The 16680-nt window shown below is 39.6% G+C and overlaps 1 protein-coding gene across 1 annotated transcript in view; it reads right to left on the minus strand.

Annotated features, from left to right (window-relative positions):
- LOC128896022 (head-specific guanylate cyclase) overlaps positions 1–12881 on the minus strand; it is a 49898-nt gene extending 37017 nt beyond the window's left edge. The window contains exon 1 of the mRNA XM_054159147.1: positions 11713–12881. Coding sequence (XP_054015122.1) covers positions 11713–11952 — 240 coding nt within the window. The 5' untranslated portion in view covers positions 11953–12881. The remainder of the gene's footprint in view (positions 1–11712) is intronic.
- Positions 12882–16680: the final 3799 nt, after the last annotated feature.

Genomic DNA, 16680 nt, shown 5'->3' on the forward strand with positions numbered 1-16680 from the left:
TTGCCAGAGAACTTCCCGAACTTTGCAACTGTACTACTGAGCCGCTTGAACTCTCGTAAATTCCCAACCTTTGAAACACTCGAGGTTTATCAAAATTCTGAACTTCCCGAATTAACGACCGTGTAATTCCATCCAAATTTCGTGCCACGGTGAAACAGTCACTGCAATGTTGATGTAATCTTTCAGCAAATTCTACATAACTCGAATTAAATTCACTGCTACCGGAACCGCCGCGGTCACGATTACTTTCCCACTTGAGAATTCGATGCCTCTGCGTGTGAGACGTGTGCTGTAAGTTATTAACACAACGTACCATTTGTCATTTAATTTCGTTCCATAACCGTCCATGTGTTTTAATTTAGAGCGATCGGACCGAGAGTCGGAATTCTTGTAAACTCGGCGCACTTATTCGAGGACTCTCGAAATCTTTTTGCCCGTTCTAGGGCGAGTATGAAATTTCGATGGGACATTAACAGAGGCCGAGATTCGAACGTCACTTCCAATTGCATTTGCATCGAGCGGTCATTAGCGAATTGCGCGACGAAACTGGGCGCGCGAACGGCCTCGTAGCCGAGGCACCCAAGTAGGCGATGTAAAAGCTACTCGGTTTAATTTGCCGCGCTTTCAGGATTAGGCGACGTAATCCGTTTAATTCCCGTTTATGAGGCCACTTTTTTCTACCGCACAAAGGAAGTGCTCCCACGTTGAAAAATTAAACGTGACCCACCGACCCCTCCCCTGCGCCACGGAAAGTTATAACCAACTGTGTTATTGACAAGTCAATTTCTCAGCCGCATTTTTCCATCCGACAGTTAACTTTTTGTCATCAACCACAGGGTCTCTGCGGAACCCTTGTTCGTTTTCCGTTAATTTTTGACACGCCTTAATCGCCAGGGAGTAGAGGAACGTATGCTACAAACCAGTGACGCTTGTCTTCCATATTCTTGACTCATACTACTTGAAATGCTGGATAATGGTTTGTATCCCTTTCTGAAGATATTGTGTCCTGATAATCGTGCCTATTTTGAGAAATAGTACGAATTTTGGGCAAATAAGTTAACCCTTTGCACTCCAGGCTTTTTTCGCGTGGACAAACCAGCAAATCGAGACGTCGCGCAGCATTTTTTATGAATTTCTTACCTCTCACTTAAAATGATTACACATACAAAGGGTCTAGCAGGATAAGTATATGTAAACACCCTTAACTTTACTATCTTTTTCTCGGTTACTATTTCAGATATTTAAATTCTGCAAAAACGAAAATATTCGTACTCGTAAACTGCTTGTTATATATTTTATTCAGCATATTTTTTTAATTATTAAGGGTAGAAAATAAATAATTTATTTTTTGCTGGTGGTAATTGCAAACAACCCTAAAGTGTCACCCGGTAGTCTCACCTAAAAAAAGTTTTAGGAGAATGGGATAATGTACTATTAATCTTCTAATAATACATATCATTTATCCAATTTTAGTATAAATACAGTCAGTGTAATGTAGGTGACAGGTGTCCATCGTCAAAAAACGCGTGGCACAAAATTCAGCGAGGAAAGTTTTAATTTCACGGGGCAGTTATACTACTTTACAGCTTACAGGGTGTGCGATAAACCGAGAAAATCCGCCACGTCGCGTCGGTTCAGAGTTTGCTCGTCTAACGCTAGCGGAGCAAAACGTTGCTCAAAGAATGGCGGTCAGAAGTTTTTTCGCCAAGCTGATATTTCATCGGTTTAGGGTCGATGCTGATGCGAGGTTTAGGGCAAAAAGCACCAACGAGAATATGGGGTTACAGTCCTGGGACTCGTAGGATCGTCGCAACCTTTCCCTGGTAAGGACTGATTGAATTAACGCGCCTCGTAAATCCGGCAAATTAAACGGTTAAAAGCGGCGATGGGTACGACGTTTTCTGGCGCGATGAAATTAAGAGTGGAGCATAAAAATAATATCTTGCCACCAACGCCTTTTCATAGGTTAATTGCACTCGACCCTTTTCGGCCGAAGCAGGCTACTTCGCGCTCCTCTTTAAGACCGTTCGATAAGAACACTCTCGTTTCAAAATTTTGGACAAAGGAAATAAATCTATCATGAATTTCTCGTTGGTGATCCAAGAGAAGTCGGTCCTTTCTTGTTTATGTTGCGTTCTACGACGCTTGGGTCATTGGTACAGTTTAACATATAAGAGGACATTGTTGTAAAAGTTTGAAGGGTTGAACAGGGGAGTCTTTGGAAACAAAGGTGTACTGATTTTGTATTTTGCATTGTTCAGAAAGTTGTAGTTTGAATATATGATAATTCTGTAACCTAATGCACGTTATTTTACATTTCAAGGCAAGAGCAACTACATCGAGGGTCAGTTTATTGCGAGAGTAGTGGTATGCCGTTATAGCTGGAGTGGCAACCCGAGAGAACATGCAAGGACTGTTTAGAGCAGGTATATACAGAGTGATTAGTAGCAGAATGCAACTGATGGTGCAGTATTGTAAGGAAGCAAACGTTCTATTCGTGGTTATTTCAGCCATTGTATCACATACCGAGTGTTCAATTAAAGTAATGAGAGTATTTCGCTGCCATGATTCGAAATCATTTACATTAAGGTTACCCAAGAGTATTCGTGTAAATCGCACAACTTTCTCCTAACGATGTAGACCCTCCTCAAAGCAAAAGCTGATTAATCGCATGTTTCAAATTAAGATCCATTGGTTTTTAAGCTTCCCGTTGCGCTGGATATGATGGTAAAACTGGTAGTATCTACAAATTTCATCAAACTGAAAGGCATTAATAATTCCCGTTTTATACAGTGGTTTAACCCACTCACTGTCAGACAAAAAAGCGTTTTGCCTTGGGCGCCAAGATTTAATACAAATGTGTAATCTACGTTATAATTTTGATAAAAAATGTAATATTAAATTTGTTATTTTAAAAAGAAAATTTACGATCTTCTTTTGCAATAATACGTTACTCGAAAGACTATAAACTTATTCCTTGAGTAATTGCAAAAGTGAAAGTTTAAAAATCGCAAGCTTAAACATATATTACATTAAACTACAACTACGAGTCGACCAAGTCGATACTCAACCCTATGCGTACCCCATACATTTTCAAACGCCATTTTTTTCGAAAAGCAAAGCTTCCAATAAAAAAAAAATCTGTTGTTCGTCGTGTTTCGATTTGTTTTGCCATCGGAAGAATCACTTCCGTTTCGATTATTCCACGACTTTTTCTCACTCTGTGCACAACCATTGACCATACATCGACACACCTCATCCGATGTATTTAATCGGTTTGCTTAATTCATGAAACGCGAAAACTGCGGTGTTCTCCTGCGCTATCGGAAACGGGAACGTTATTTGCTTTAACGCACGTAAAACGGCAACGTGTTCTTCACCGTGTACGGTACGCAATGTTTGTATCCGAGCAATTTCGGACGCGGATGCAATCCTGAAATGCAGCTGCGTTACTACGACCTAGAACACGAACACGAAAAGCCGATAAAACTCGAAAAGTTAATAAACCACCGAAGAAAGCTCCGTTAATGAAAACACAACTAGGCGAATTATATTTTCCAAGGAATTTGAAATCTACCCTCGATTGGACGAGTATAGAGAACAACGTTCGAAAATGGTCTGTTTTGATCCACGGTGAAAAATTAACATATTAACGTGCATTTATATATGGTGTGGAGTATGAAAGAGAAATGGGTGGTACAGCAACCTTCCACTAATAAATAGGCGGTCTCGTGGTTTTCATGTTTTGTGTTGGAATTTTTTTCATGACGTTCAGCATCAAAGGAGGTAATTTCGTGCGGAAATTGATCAAATCTTAATTAAAGTGCAGTGCCGTACAATACAAAATTTTGCTTTTTATTTATTTGATGTCATTATTCACCATAGGAAACACAGTGCAAGAAGTAATTTACAAAAAGGCCAACGATAAATTCCAGAAATGAACGCGCGATAACTTGTTTGACGGTTATTAGCTGTCACTGTTGCCACGTTAAAAGTGTCGACGATCGGAATCGACAATGGCGAATTGAAATTCCATCGAAATAGCGAAGTTTTATCGCACCTCTGCCTTCGATATTTCATTCGTTCTCTAGGAATCGTTTCCCCGTGACACGGAAAGGAAAACGAGCCAATATACTAATGGACGACTATGTACGTGATCATTTGGCAATCGCGATACAGCTGAACCTCGATTACTGCAGGCAGTCGACCCTGAAATTCCTGCAATTATCGAGGTGGCTGCAATCACCAAGGTAACCAATCCAATGAATAATAAATCTGCATAGCAACCATCTACTTGTAAACACTATGCAGTGAACGAGGTGCTACTGCACATCTACTAATTCAGTACTTGCCGTTAAAAATTTGGTGTGAACATATTATCAATAACGAAGTACGAGGGTCATTCAAATACAAACCGGAATTTTTTTACAGAGTTTTATTGAGGTTAGATAAAAATACAAACGAATTGGCTTATTTTTCTACGTATGTTCCTTCAACACAAATACATTTTCTCCGTGAAATAGGAAACTTTCCGACCCCTCCATTTGTATTTGTATCTATCCTCAATAAAGTTGTGTACAAAAATTCGGAATTACATAATATTTGAATAACCCTCGTAATTTAAAAGAAAGAAATACATGAGTCGAATTGATGTACTTGGTCGTTTTAATATTAAAAGTACAAGGAAGCAAAGTAACCGTTAACTTAATTTAATTTTCCTTACTTCTATGTACTTGATGTACCGAATATAATACAACATATGGCTTTTCCATCAACTTGAGCATGAGTAAGACTCATCACTCCGTCGGTAATGCTCAGCTAATCCGATCTGAGACACGCTTATTCCCTGGGAAGAGTCTCTTTGAAGGAAGCGTAGACGGGGCCAATAGACTAATGGACGATCGTGCAAAAGATCACTTAGTAATTGTGTGATACATCAATTCGGAGTTACTCGGAGTTAGCTGCGGTTGTTCCGTGTGAAGAGGCTTGGTAACCGCACAGCCCTTGGAAACGGCATTTGCTCAAAGCTGTATTATCCGTTCGATTAAACAACACGGCGTCGAACCACTTCACTTTGAGAGGAAATGAAAGGCTATCTATAACAAGAGCCAAGGATTCCTAGCGACTTCGTCAATAATGCCGCGATTCTATTGAAGTTTATGCCAATGATCGTCGTCGACTCAACAGGTTACACTCGTCAACGACTATCATGCATCGGATAACTATAACAAGTTTACTAGGACAAGTGTTTGCTTAAACATTACTGCGAAAAATAGAAGTATTCAATGTTATAGCGTTTGTCAATCATAGTAAGTGGATTTGAATATTTTATAGTTAGTATTATTCAGTTGAAAAAATAATCTTATGAATAATCTGATTCGTGGATTCGTTAATAACTTCCATTGATTTTTCTTAATTTTCTGTCATTCGCCGTCAGTAGGCAAGCATGAATATGAATCATCCGCGTTGGCCAGAGTTCCGTCGCGAGAAGTTGCGAGTGACGTTCAAATGGAAATAGGGAGGATCGTAAGTTTGGGGTATCAAATGCGAATTAAACGACAGTGGCTGTAACATATCAGGCAATATGCGGAATTTTAGCGAGTGCGGAGCTTCTAATTTGAAATTCATATTACGCGTTAGCCGGTGCTGTTCCGTCCAGGAATAGACGAACAGTCGAAATACGGGGATCGCCATGCGAATGTTAAATGTTTCAGCATTATTCGAGATTTCCGAGCAGTGGGAATCGATAACACCCTCCGGACACGACGGATTGATGCAAAACTAATGGGAGGTTCGCGATGGGGTGAGAAAAGGAAACGCTCGTTCGAACGACAATACCTTTTTCGCTCTTGCCAGCGAATTTTATTCGAGTTTGAACGACGTCCTCGTTAAAAGCTCCGTCGGTTTTAGGGCGAATCTTTCAACGTGACGCCCATTAATTTTCGATCAATCGTGTACGACCATTAGCGTGGATTACGCTCTATATAAATTCGTATACAAACGCTGGGCGAAAGTTTAAAGCCGTCTTATGCGCGTCATACTTACGCTGAAACGTATCCAACAAATTGATGCATTCGCGATCAGTCAGCTAAGTATCGTGAACGTTCGATAGCGAAGCATTTATTTAAAATCCCCAGTCCCCGAAGGACTTATTTAGGATGATATATTCTTACAGAAAAGAGCTGGGGAGGTTGAAACAGTATGGAAAATATTACGAACGTTGTGAAAAAGACTTGTAATCCTACTATATTTAGGGAGTTAATAGGAGTAGTTAATTAGCGATAATTACACTGCGGAATTTTATGCTTTTTATATCATATTTATATCGATTATTATATTCTTCTCTTTTTAAAGGTATTTTCCTTTCATGAACAAAAGGAAAAATAACTTTGAAGTTGCCTATGATTATTTTTCTACTTCTATTGTAAAAGAATGTACGAAGGTTTTTTTTTGTTGTTGATGCATCATTCTCTTGCAAGTTTGTTGGCAATGATTCAAGAGAAGACAATGCATGAATCGCAAAAACAGAAGAGCATACGAAGACGTGGTGGAAAATATATGGCGCTGCGTTCCAGGCAGTGATTCGTATGATTAAAATTCGTTCCTCTTTATTTATACGTTCACAAATTAATGAATATTCGAGTGAACAATGTAACCGAATCTGTACAGATATTAATGATTTCCAATTGAACAAATCATTCGTAAAGGAGAGTGTTAAGAGATGCCCATTTTCGGCATCGCCTGGAAATGAAAAATTCATCCAGGATCTTTTAGAGTGTCTTCCAAGGAGCAAAAAATGTCCGTATCACTTTCCCAAGAAACGATGGGAAAGTTGTCAAAAATACGTTCAAAGTATGAATGTTATGATAACGGAGCTCACGTATATTTTACATTTCGTCGTCTCCTTCTTCTGTAATGGAAACTGGGAAACCATTAACAATTGAACAAGTTAATGAATCGAAATTCATTACAAAATATCAATATACTGTCGAAGTAATCACAAGACGTATAAAAAGTCGTTAAATATTTCGAGGAGAGTTCGATATCCGAAGAAGAGGACGACGAAATGTAAAATATACGTAAGTAACGTTATCATCACATTCATACTTAGAATGTATTTTTGGCAACTTTCCCATCGTTTCTCGCAAAAATTAATAAGGACATTTTTTGTTCCTTGGGACTCTAAAAGATCCTGATTGAATTTTTCATTCCCAGGCGATGCCGAAAATGGGCATTGCTTAATACCCTCCTGTGTAAAATTTTCCAAGTGAACTTTACAAAGGTAAACAATGCAAGGTTTAAATAGTAGACGAAGTAAGGAATTTTCACGGACGATTATTTTAAGACATTTTTTATGCGTTTGTAAGTAACACAGTTAACCATAAGACAAATTGCAGTATGTTAGATTATGTCTACCGCGGTTTGTGTAACATTTGAAATTCAAATATTTGCGCCATTACAATTACAAAGTGGAAGGAAACAATGGATTCTGAGATTATATTACGATCGGGAATGAACCTGAAGCGTTGATAAAATGAAACATTTCATCCGCAAAATCCTATATTGTGCAAAAGATATTTCTGCTTTTAGTACATTATTGAAATATCTATTCACCAACGCCTGATATTATTACAATTTTATAATCAACATCAGTCTAATTAAATATTTATATCACATATTAACATTCACTTTTCGTCTTTATATATTTGCTTCTACCTCTTGTACCTTCTATCCCGTAGTCTCTGAATCTGTTTCCTATAAAACAAAAAATCTTGCGCACTAAAACTCAGACCGTTGCAAATAGAAAATAAAATAAAAACAATAATACCATTCATGCCTCCTGAAAAAAATGTAGCTGAAAAATTCTAGTTTTCCGCGAGCACATCGGAAAGTATTCAAACGTATGCTACAATATTCAGTGAACACGACGGGACAGTTCGCAATTGTTTTTCAAAAATGTTCACAAAGGAAAACCTGGCTTCCGTGTATTTTGTATCGGTTTCGTTGTAAGCCCTGGCGCAGCGAAAACACACAAAACCGTAAAACGCATCGAGCACGAAGCCATTGATCATCCGAGCCCTCGCGAACGCATAAAAGTGTCAAGAAGTTTTCGCCACGTGGTGCAGAAAAGATTTCTTGAAGTATTACTTTCCAACATATGAACTGCGCGTTAGAAACTTGTACGTTCCATAAATATACAGCATCGAGAAGCATCGTTTAGATGGATAATGAAAAAATGTAGATTAAGTTATCGATTCCCTTGGCTGAAAAAATAAAAATTTAATTTATTAAGCAATACGTCGGCCCCCAATCGAAGTCAATATTCTTCCAATTTACCAAATATAACGTCGTTGGTATTGCGTCTCCCCATCAGAATTATATTATGAATACATACGTTCCCAGTCGCACACATCCAGCGCCCTCCTATCTCCTCCAAGCTTGCTTCTCTCCAAAATTAATTCCCTTAATTAGATGCAAAATACCTCCACACCGTCGCTTTAGGAGTACCAACTTAAACTCTGATTCCCCCACCTTCTCTAGCTTCAAATCTAAATGTAAATTCTTGTCCAGCTGGGCTGCCTGGATTTGAAACAACTCAGGAATATTCTGAAAATTCATTTATTTTACGAGAGAGAATTCAGTATTGAACATTCTAAACCTCGTTTATAGTATTGCTAAACATTTCTTGAACTTATTCATTTTCTTAACACTGTTAATACTTTACTTCTTTTTTAATTGGAATATAGGTCTACTGTTTGGTTATATTACAAAACGCCAGCGAGAGAGTATATCAGTGCTATCTTCAGTTTGAATCCTACCATACTAATATTCCTATACCTTATTGCCACAATTATGATATTGTGCAGTCGCAGCACACGCTATCGACTATCAAGCAACGTCATACGACGGCTGACCTGCCTTTGTACATAAACTAATCAATCAGCTGATTACCTGCTCTGATATTCTGCGCGGAATGAATTTTCGCATTCCCTCTAGGAACCCAACCCTCTAACATCGCAGGACTCTGAAGTCATGTACTCGGCAAATGGATTCTTGTAGTATAATTTAATCTTATCATCGACGTTCATCGATTATTATCGTTCTAGAGTAATGACTCGAGTACAGAAATTAACGAGATATATGAATCGAACGAATGAATCAAACAAATTGGCAAAGTTAATGAATCCGAAACAATAAATGGTAGCTAGTAATGACGCCCGTAACGAACATTTTGAGAGTGTTTTCGCAAGCGGTATAAATCGGGCGTACCTACACATTTTCAACTCGCTGGTCACTGCGGAAGAATTTTAATTTGTATTAGACCCAGAATGTCGCTCGTGTTTCTGACGGGGACCGGGCTGACGATCTTATCGCGTTTAATAACGAAACGGCCACAATGTCCGCGAAGCATCGTGGTTATTCTGTCGTATTGCGCGCGAGATGATCCCATGAATACGAAACTTTCCAGAACTCGATTTTCTTTTTTTTGCTTTCACCAGAATGGGTTGTCAACGATAATCGCGTTGTCAGCGCGAGTATTTTTTGGTATTCAGAAATTCCTAGGTACGGTAAAGGGGACGAGTTTGTCCAGAGTTGAATTAAATTCTTATCGAGACACAGATTTCGAGTAACAAATACAGAAAAATACAGGCTTCGGTGAGTTGTTCGTTCAATAAAAAAAATTGCAATTGGAATTATATGGTCAAACCATGTTTCGCGATGAACGAATGAAAGGCTATTCGAGTCAGGTTGTTCAATCGAATAAATGATGCGAATAAACCGCCGTATGGAGTTCCCATTCATCAATTTATTCGAATACAACTCTGCCCAACTCCACTTTTAACAATTTTGCTCGCGATATGGTTTGCGATGAAAATTTGATGAGTGCAATGAATTATTTTAAATGTTTTCACTTTGGTTTCAGATTCCCAAGCTGACCTGTTTAGTAACATTACAATGGACAGGAAAACAATTTTTGTGTAGGCGACCTTAAATGTACTTTTCTTTAAACACGTTTCATTTTTACTTAAAGAAAACTTTTACGGTTGACGAACACAGTTTGCACAGTTTATTCCTTCTATCCCTGTAGAATGTAGTTTACGTAAATACAAATTGCTTACACGTTGCGCATTTGTGAAACTGTTTAGTTCAGGACAGGAGTAGTAAAACTTTTGAAATGCATATCATAAATAATCCGGAATATTTCGTGTTCCGCCATAAAAGATTTCGTGATTCAAAGCCTGCGATCTAAGCCGTAGGCGACCATTGCACGCTTCTCTGTTAATTTAAATAACATTCTGGCTCTCGATAAATAGTAGATATTTAATCAGACATTGATCGATAAGGAACGCACGTAGCCGGATGTGGGTGCTATTCTAAGGGACGACACGCAATATCTCATGATTCTTATTCTCAAGGATCTCTAAGAGGATCGAAGACGAACGGCGACCTCATCATTTATATAGGTTTTACTCTTTAGAAGCGGATCCTCCAGGCAACAATCGCACCGGGACGAAGAGGAAAGCCAGGAAAAATTGAATCGCACAGTTGCATGAAAAATTTCGAGAAATATGACGAGATAGGGACAAGGAAGACGCATAAATTCCCTTTCCGTGTTCTCTAACTCGAAAGTTCGATTCTCTACCAGCGGGTTCCGAGTTTCTCGAGTTCACGTTCTTGTTTTCGCATCGATGAAACCAATCGCAAGATGTTCTCGATTCCTCCGGCGCTAGATAGTCCTATTCTACCATTGAGCATTAGTTAACGATTCTGGCAACGGTACTTTTTCCGATGGAACAATCAAACTTCAAAAATCAACATCGTGATAAGTTATAAACACTTTTTCCAAGAGTGATTTGACTACTCGGTTATCGGGAAATATTTATAAATGGCTAAGATATCGGTGTCCTGTTCCAACACTAAACCTACAGACGTTTATTTGTAACTATGTCTTACTATGTATGTCGTGATAGAATAAATGACCAGTCTTAAAGACAGTTTTTTTTTCAATTAAATACAAAAATATTTTACGTTGAACTAAATTGAATAATGCATGAAACAATAGTATATAATTCATATATGAGCTGTTCATTGCACAAATTGATTAATTCTATAAATCAAAAAGTTGAGTAATCCGATGAAATAATTTACACTGTATTTTAATATTCCTTTTATAATATGAATTCAAATAAATATTGTAGAGTGGATAAATAGAGACGTAACTTTCATCTAACGGTATATAAAACTGATAAGAAAGGATAGCCAACAAATAATCATCAGTATTGATACAATTTTTATGTGACTGATAGAGTTAATCAATTTGTGCAGTGAACGACTCATATAGCATATAAGAACTGCATACAAAAATTTGGAAACGATCATTTGACCGATCGTGGTAAATTTAGTGTTAAGTACGGTTTTGTGATACCAGATGTACAGTCGTGCGATTTATTTGTGGTATTCTGTATCAATACTGCATTCTTCTCGGCTGCCAATGATACTTGAAACTTGGCCGAGCTTGGACAGCTCGCGGCGCTTTAGCTGGACCTCCGTCTCTTTACCAATCTTACGATTGTTGACTTAAAACTTTTCCAGAATTCCGCCGAAGGATCGATTTTTCGTCAACGAAAACAAAAGAAACCTATTTTCGTTACCATCCTAACTACGAATCTCCTTGAAAAGTCCATGCTAAATAGAGAAACTTCGCCATACCGATGGGTTGGTCAGCACGAGTACAGCGGCCCTCAGGTGCTTCAGATTAAGCGTCTGCGTGTCCTCTGGGTCCTCCATCTCCTCCCTCATCAGCAATGACGAGACCTCGAAAGACGATTGCCTGGACCTGCCCCCGTCATCCCGTCCCAATCTAGTGATGGTCTGTCTGCTGTTGCCCTGGGTCTCACTACCCTCGTCGCACCTTGCTTTGAAGCGCTCACGTGAAAAAGGACATGCCATTTTGCTCTCAACCTTTCCTAGCGATCTCTAATTAGCGAGAACGGCTATTCAAACCACCCGGGAAGGTAACGCAAGCAGACTCTACGGTATTAATCGAGAACGGAAGCGTCACACGCGGCGGGCACTTTCATGTTTATCAGCGATCAGCTGTGCACAGAGCTCCTCTGTCCTGTCTCTCTCTCTCTCTCTTTCTCTTTCTCTTTCTCTCTATCGTTTTTCTTTTGTGTACCTGGTTACTTTTTTCAGCCCCTGCGTTGGGGGACCTGGCGATGTGCGCGTGGCCGTTCACTATTCTCTGTCCTGTCTGGTGGATCCTCTCGCATCGTTGGCTCACAGCCCGCGCCGGACCAGACACCTGCCGCTGGTACCATCTGCCCTCGTGCTCCGTATCGCGGCAAACGACGTTATCATTTCACTTATTACTGGCGAACGCTTAACGCAGGTCCCTGCCACCGCAACGCAATCAAGCGTTTACCACCCGGCGTCCACGGCGATCTCCTCCGCACCGGGTCAGCGTGCACGCGGTTGAACGGTTGGCCTCTGACTCGTGCTAGCTGTCTCCGTCGGTCGACGTCTCTCTGTCTGGCCGGTGGTGGACTTCGAAAACAACGTCGGGGATTTCCCTCTCGCTTTCGTTCGTTTACTTTTTACCCGCGCGAAACCATGCCCTCCGCCACTGTGTCCGAACACTCGTCGAGAATCGGTGCGGTGCTTTCAGCTCGGTTAACGTCGTCGGAGGGTGGACAAATATGCCGATTCGCACGCGTTTTCCAGTTTTCACCAGGGGGTTGGCCGAGGTGCACGAGCCCTTAGAACGACGAGCACGCTACGTACGATGCCGTGTCGGAGCGCGTAGCGCCATACTAGTCGCGGATTGACCGAGGCGCAGCGAGCAGCGCCGAGTCGTCGTTTCGTAGACGAGGGATGCTCGGTGCCAGGGACGACGACGCTGATAGGGGCTCGGGATGCGGAGCGTCGCGGGGCGAGCGTCGAGGCGCCACGATGGACGGTGGTGGAAACGCCTGCGCGAATTTTCAACCCCTCTCGACCTACCTCAGGAGAGAGAGACCGGCTTTTTCTCTTAACTCGCAGCTCTTTCAACCGCAAACGAAAACCCGCTATGCCCTACTTGCCCGTTGGATCCCCTCGAGTTGCACCCCGCGTATTTCGGTGTCATCTCTTCGCCTGGTCAGCTAGGAACATTTTTGGGACGCGAACGCGTAGGAGGGAATTAGTAGGATTTCGGAGATGACGTTTGCCTGGAGACAGTATCGCGATGAGACTCAGGAGATCATTCCCGAGGGTTGACGATGATCTTGGCGAACCTTTTTATGAATGTTCTTGAATTTTTAGAAGAATTCATCTATTTTATTATTATTTATTTCGTATTATTTATTTATGTCCGATTTTGTAGAGAAGATTTAAACATCTGTATTTTTGTTACAAATTAACTTTGCCCATCAAAATAAGAACTAGCAAATTCAGTGCACCTTTGCCAATCATTTATTCCATTTGTGTAAAAATGGTCATTTCTAGTCGCGGCAATGTTGTTGGTGAAAGATCCATTGAATAAGAAGCATAGAATGCGATATAAAAACCCATAATAGTATATTTTTATACCGCATTTAGAAAAAGGTGTTAAATCGACGCGTCTTGTGCTTGTCCGTTAACTCATGCGGAACGCATTTATCTTTCTTCTTCATTTTTTAAAATAATCTGCAAACTCGCGTATAGTTTGACGTGAATCAGTTTCGATTAATTTCTTTAAATCATCGTTATCTACCTCTGTGGTTATCGGCCTCTCAGGAAAAAGTTACACTTTAATTAAAGAGAAGTTGCAGCGACGCGCTCAGTTACGTATAGTTTTTGTCAATTTTATAGTTATTTTTTTACATCTGCACACGACCACTAATGTTTTTCGTTTGTCCAACGGGAACAAATGATCCGCAGTTGAGCGCATCGCTGCAACTTCTGTTTCATTGAAGTGTAACAAATGAAAATTGTGGTTGGACAAATGTGGAAAAATCGCGTACAATCAAACTTGATTAAAAAACGTCAAAAAATGTGCATATAGGCTTACTGAATAAAAAAAATTTTTTTTTTAATAATTTTTTTGGATGTTGAACAAATGAAAATTTTTGTTGGACAAACGTGGACAATTCGTGGACAGACGAATGCAATTTGATTTTTATACAAATTTGCATTTGGGCGTGCCAAGTTCACGAAGTTCCATTGTTTTATTCTAAGGACGAATCAATCTGTGCGCATCTTTTGGCATATCTTTCTTTTGTCACGTGAATAGACCCTCTCTTGCGTTGTTATATATCTCTCCAGGTTTCCTTCGCATTTTTCCTCTTTTGTCACCATTACGAACGCTTTCCCAATATTCCAATCGTCAATATCTTCAAACGTTCCAGATCTCAACATCTGCATGCGAGGTTGCTTACAGTCTCACACTTCTTCTTTCCTGCCAACCCAATTTTCACGGTTGGTTAGAGGGTAATTTGAACTGCTCACTACTTCACAGTCGCACCAGCAGAATTTCTGTACCTGGCTCACCTATTTGGTGCCTACGCGAAATGCGTCAAGTGAAAAGCCATTACCAACCACTTTAGATCTCAACCTTTGTATCGTGAGCCTACCTCTCATCTTTAAAGTCATACACAGTTCTTCCTCTGTGCCAGCCCAATTTTCACGCTCGGTTAGAGTTTGATACATTCAGTAATGCTCTAGCGAAGGTGTACATTTGCTAGTAACTGTTCACCTACACTAATTATCCGCTTTCACTGAGAAACACTTACACGAATTAAAACACTTACGATCTGTGATAGCTTGCTTCAAGTGAAAAGTCGTTTGGCCATTTCCAGTCCCTCTCGAGCTATTCGGAGAAAGAGAGAGAGAAAGAGAGTCCGGCTTTTCCTCTTAACTGGCAGCTCCTTCAACCACAAACCAAAACCTATTCAGCCCTGCTTGACCTACTTGTAATATATTTCTCCTTTCTTTGATGTTTATCAAGACATTTACAATCCACCTAATATATGCTATTCGTGAATTTGATAATGACAGAGTTCACAGCTTGTAGACATTCTCGCATCATTTGCAAGGTACTCAAAAAATTCTAATAGTTGTACGAAATGTAAACTAATATGCACACAAAGTTTGAAATTGGTACGTCCAAATTGTTTACTCCATAAAATTTCCCACATTATTACATTTTCAGGACTCGAAACTATGTAGCAGGACCCCTTAGTTCGGAACTTTTTCAACCGCAAACGGAAACCCACTTTGCCCTACTTGTTCGCCATACTAGTATTTTGCGATCATCCCCAACCCCTGGACGTTGTTCCACGTTGTATCCAGCGGACCACCTCCAACCCTTTCCTTTGGGGCACTCATTTCCTGGCTCCGTTCCGAATATGTTCGTCCAACGAAGCGATTGACAGCCTCGAGCTCGCCTGTCGATGAAGTTTGCCAATGGGTAGTTCCTTCGTACGCTCTCGCGAGAACTCGCTGGTTACCCTACTCGACAAAGCTTTGACGTTGGCACAAAATAGTCCGCAGACTGTAGCTACTTTGGCGAAACTACTACCGCGAGACTTATTGATGGGTGATCCGAGTCGTTAACTTGGGGAAAGGGTTTGAGGTGCCTTCTAGCACGGTTTTAATGTTCATTAAATTATTGAGGATATAATTAAATAATGAGACTTACTTTTGAGATATATTCCTAAATAAGCGGTATGTATGTACAGTCAGTCCCATAAATATTCATATCTTCTATGTCTATTACAAAAATCTGTTTAAATTAAATGATAGGTTGGTATTTTCAAATAAATGTTTATGTATTAATAATGAAATACGTATTTGAAAATATTCAACATATCATTAAAACAAAGATGACCAAAATTGGCCGAGCAACGTACGCATACATATGTATATAGACTCAAACGTGCCTTTTCTGTGATAAAATTTAATACAACATCCCCACTTGTAGAATGATTTCTATGAAATATCAGTCTTTTATAATCTCAAATGGTTTAGACACCCTTCTTGACCAGGCATATCTTTTCTGGGATAAGATTTATGAAAACTATCCCGTTTGTTCAATCATTCTTTTTAACAACTATAAATAGGACAGATCTTCAACGATTTCGTTTCTAAAGAAAGCTGAAAAATTACACAGGAACTTTTAATACTTCTACTTGTAAAGCCTGGTTTAAATATATTTTCAATGTGTGCAACAGAATATTTCAATAGCTAAAAGGCATTTCTTGAATATGAAATATTGGAACACAATACTCGATGAATATTAAATTAATTGGAACGATGAACTAGTATGATCTTGGTAATGTAAGCCATCATTCTCGTTACCTTGTAAAGCTTCAGTGCTGGAATATATTGTACATGATCTCACTTAAAAATAATGGTCTCGCGGAATGTTTTTCACGTTTCCAAAGTCCCAGCATCTCTGAACCAATCACGTACGCTATGAAATTGTTTTTTCGAAACCCTTCAAACTTTTATATAAAACACTATAATATCGTAAATAATGTCGTCGTTATTTGTGTGGATCGATTAAAACGCAATATACGGGATAAAATATTCAAATATTTGCAATGTTATTTCGGAATGTTGCGATAAATATACACTGCATAAGTACAGATGGAAAATTTAAAATACAGCTATAAATGGAACGAGTTGATGGAACTCGTCAAAGTAAATAAATGGAGC

Source organism: Hylaeus anthracinus, unplaced genomic scaffold (assembly GCF_026225885.1).
Source record: "Hylaeus anthracinus isolate JK02 unplaced genomic scaffold, UHH_iyHylAnth1.0_haploid 0, whole genome shotgun sequence".
Lineage (NCBI taxonomy): Eukaryota > Metazoa > Arthropoda > Insecta > Hymenoptera > Colletidae > Hylaeus > Hylaeus anthracinus.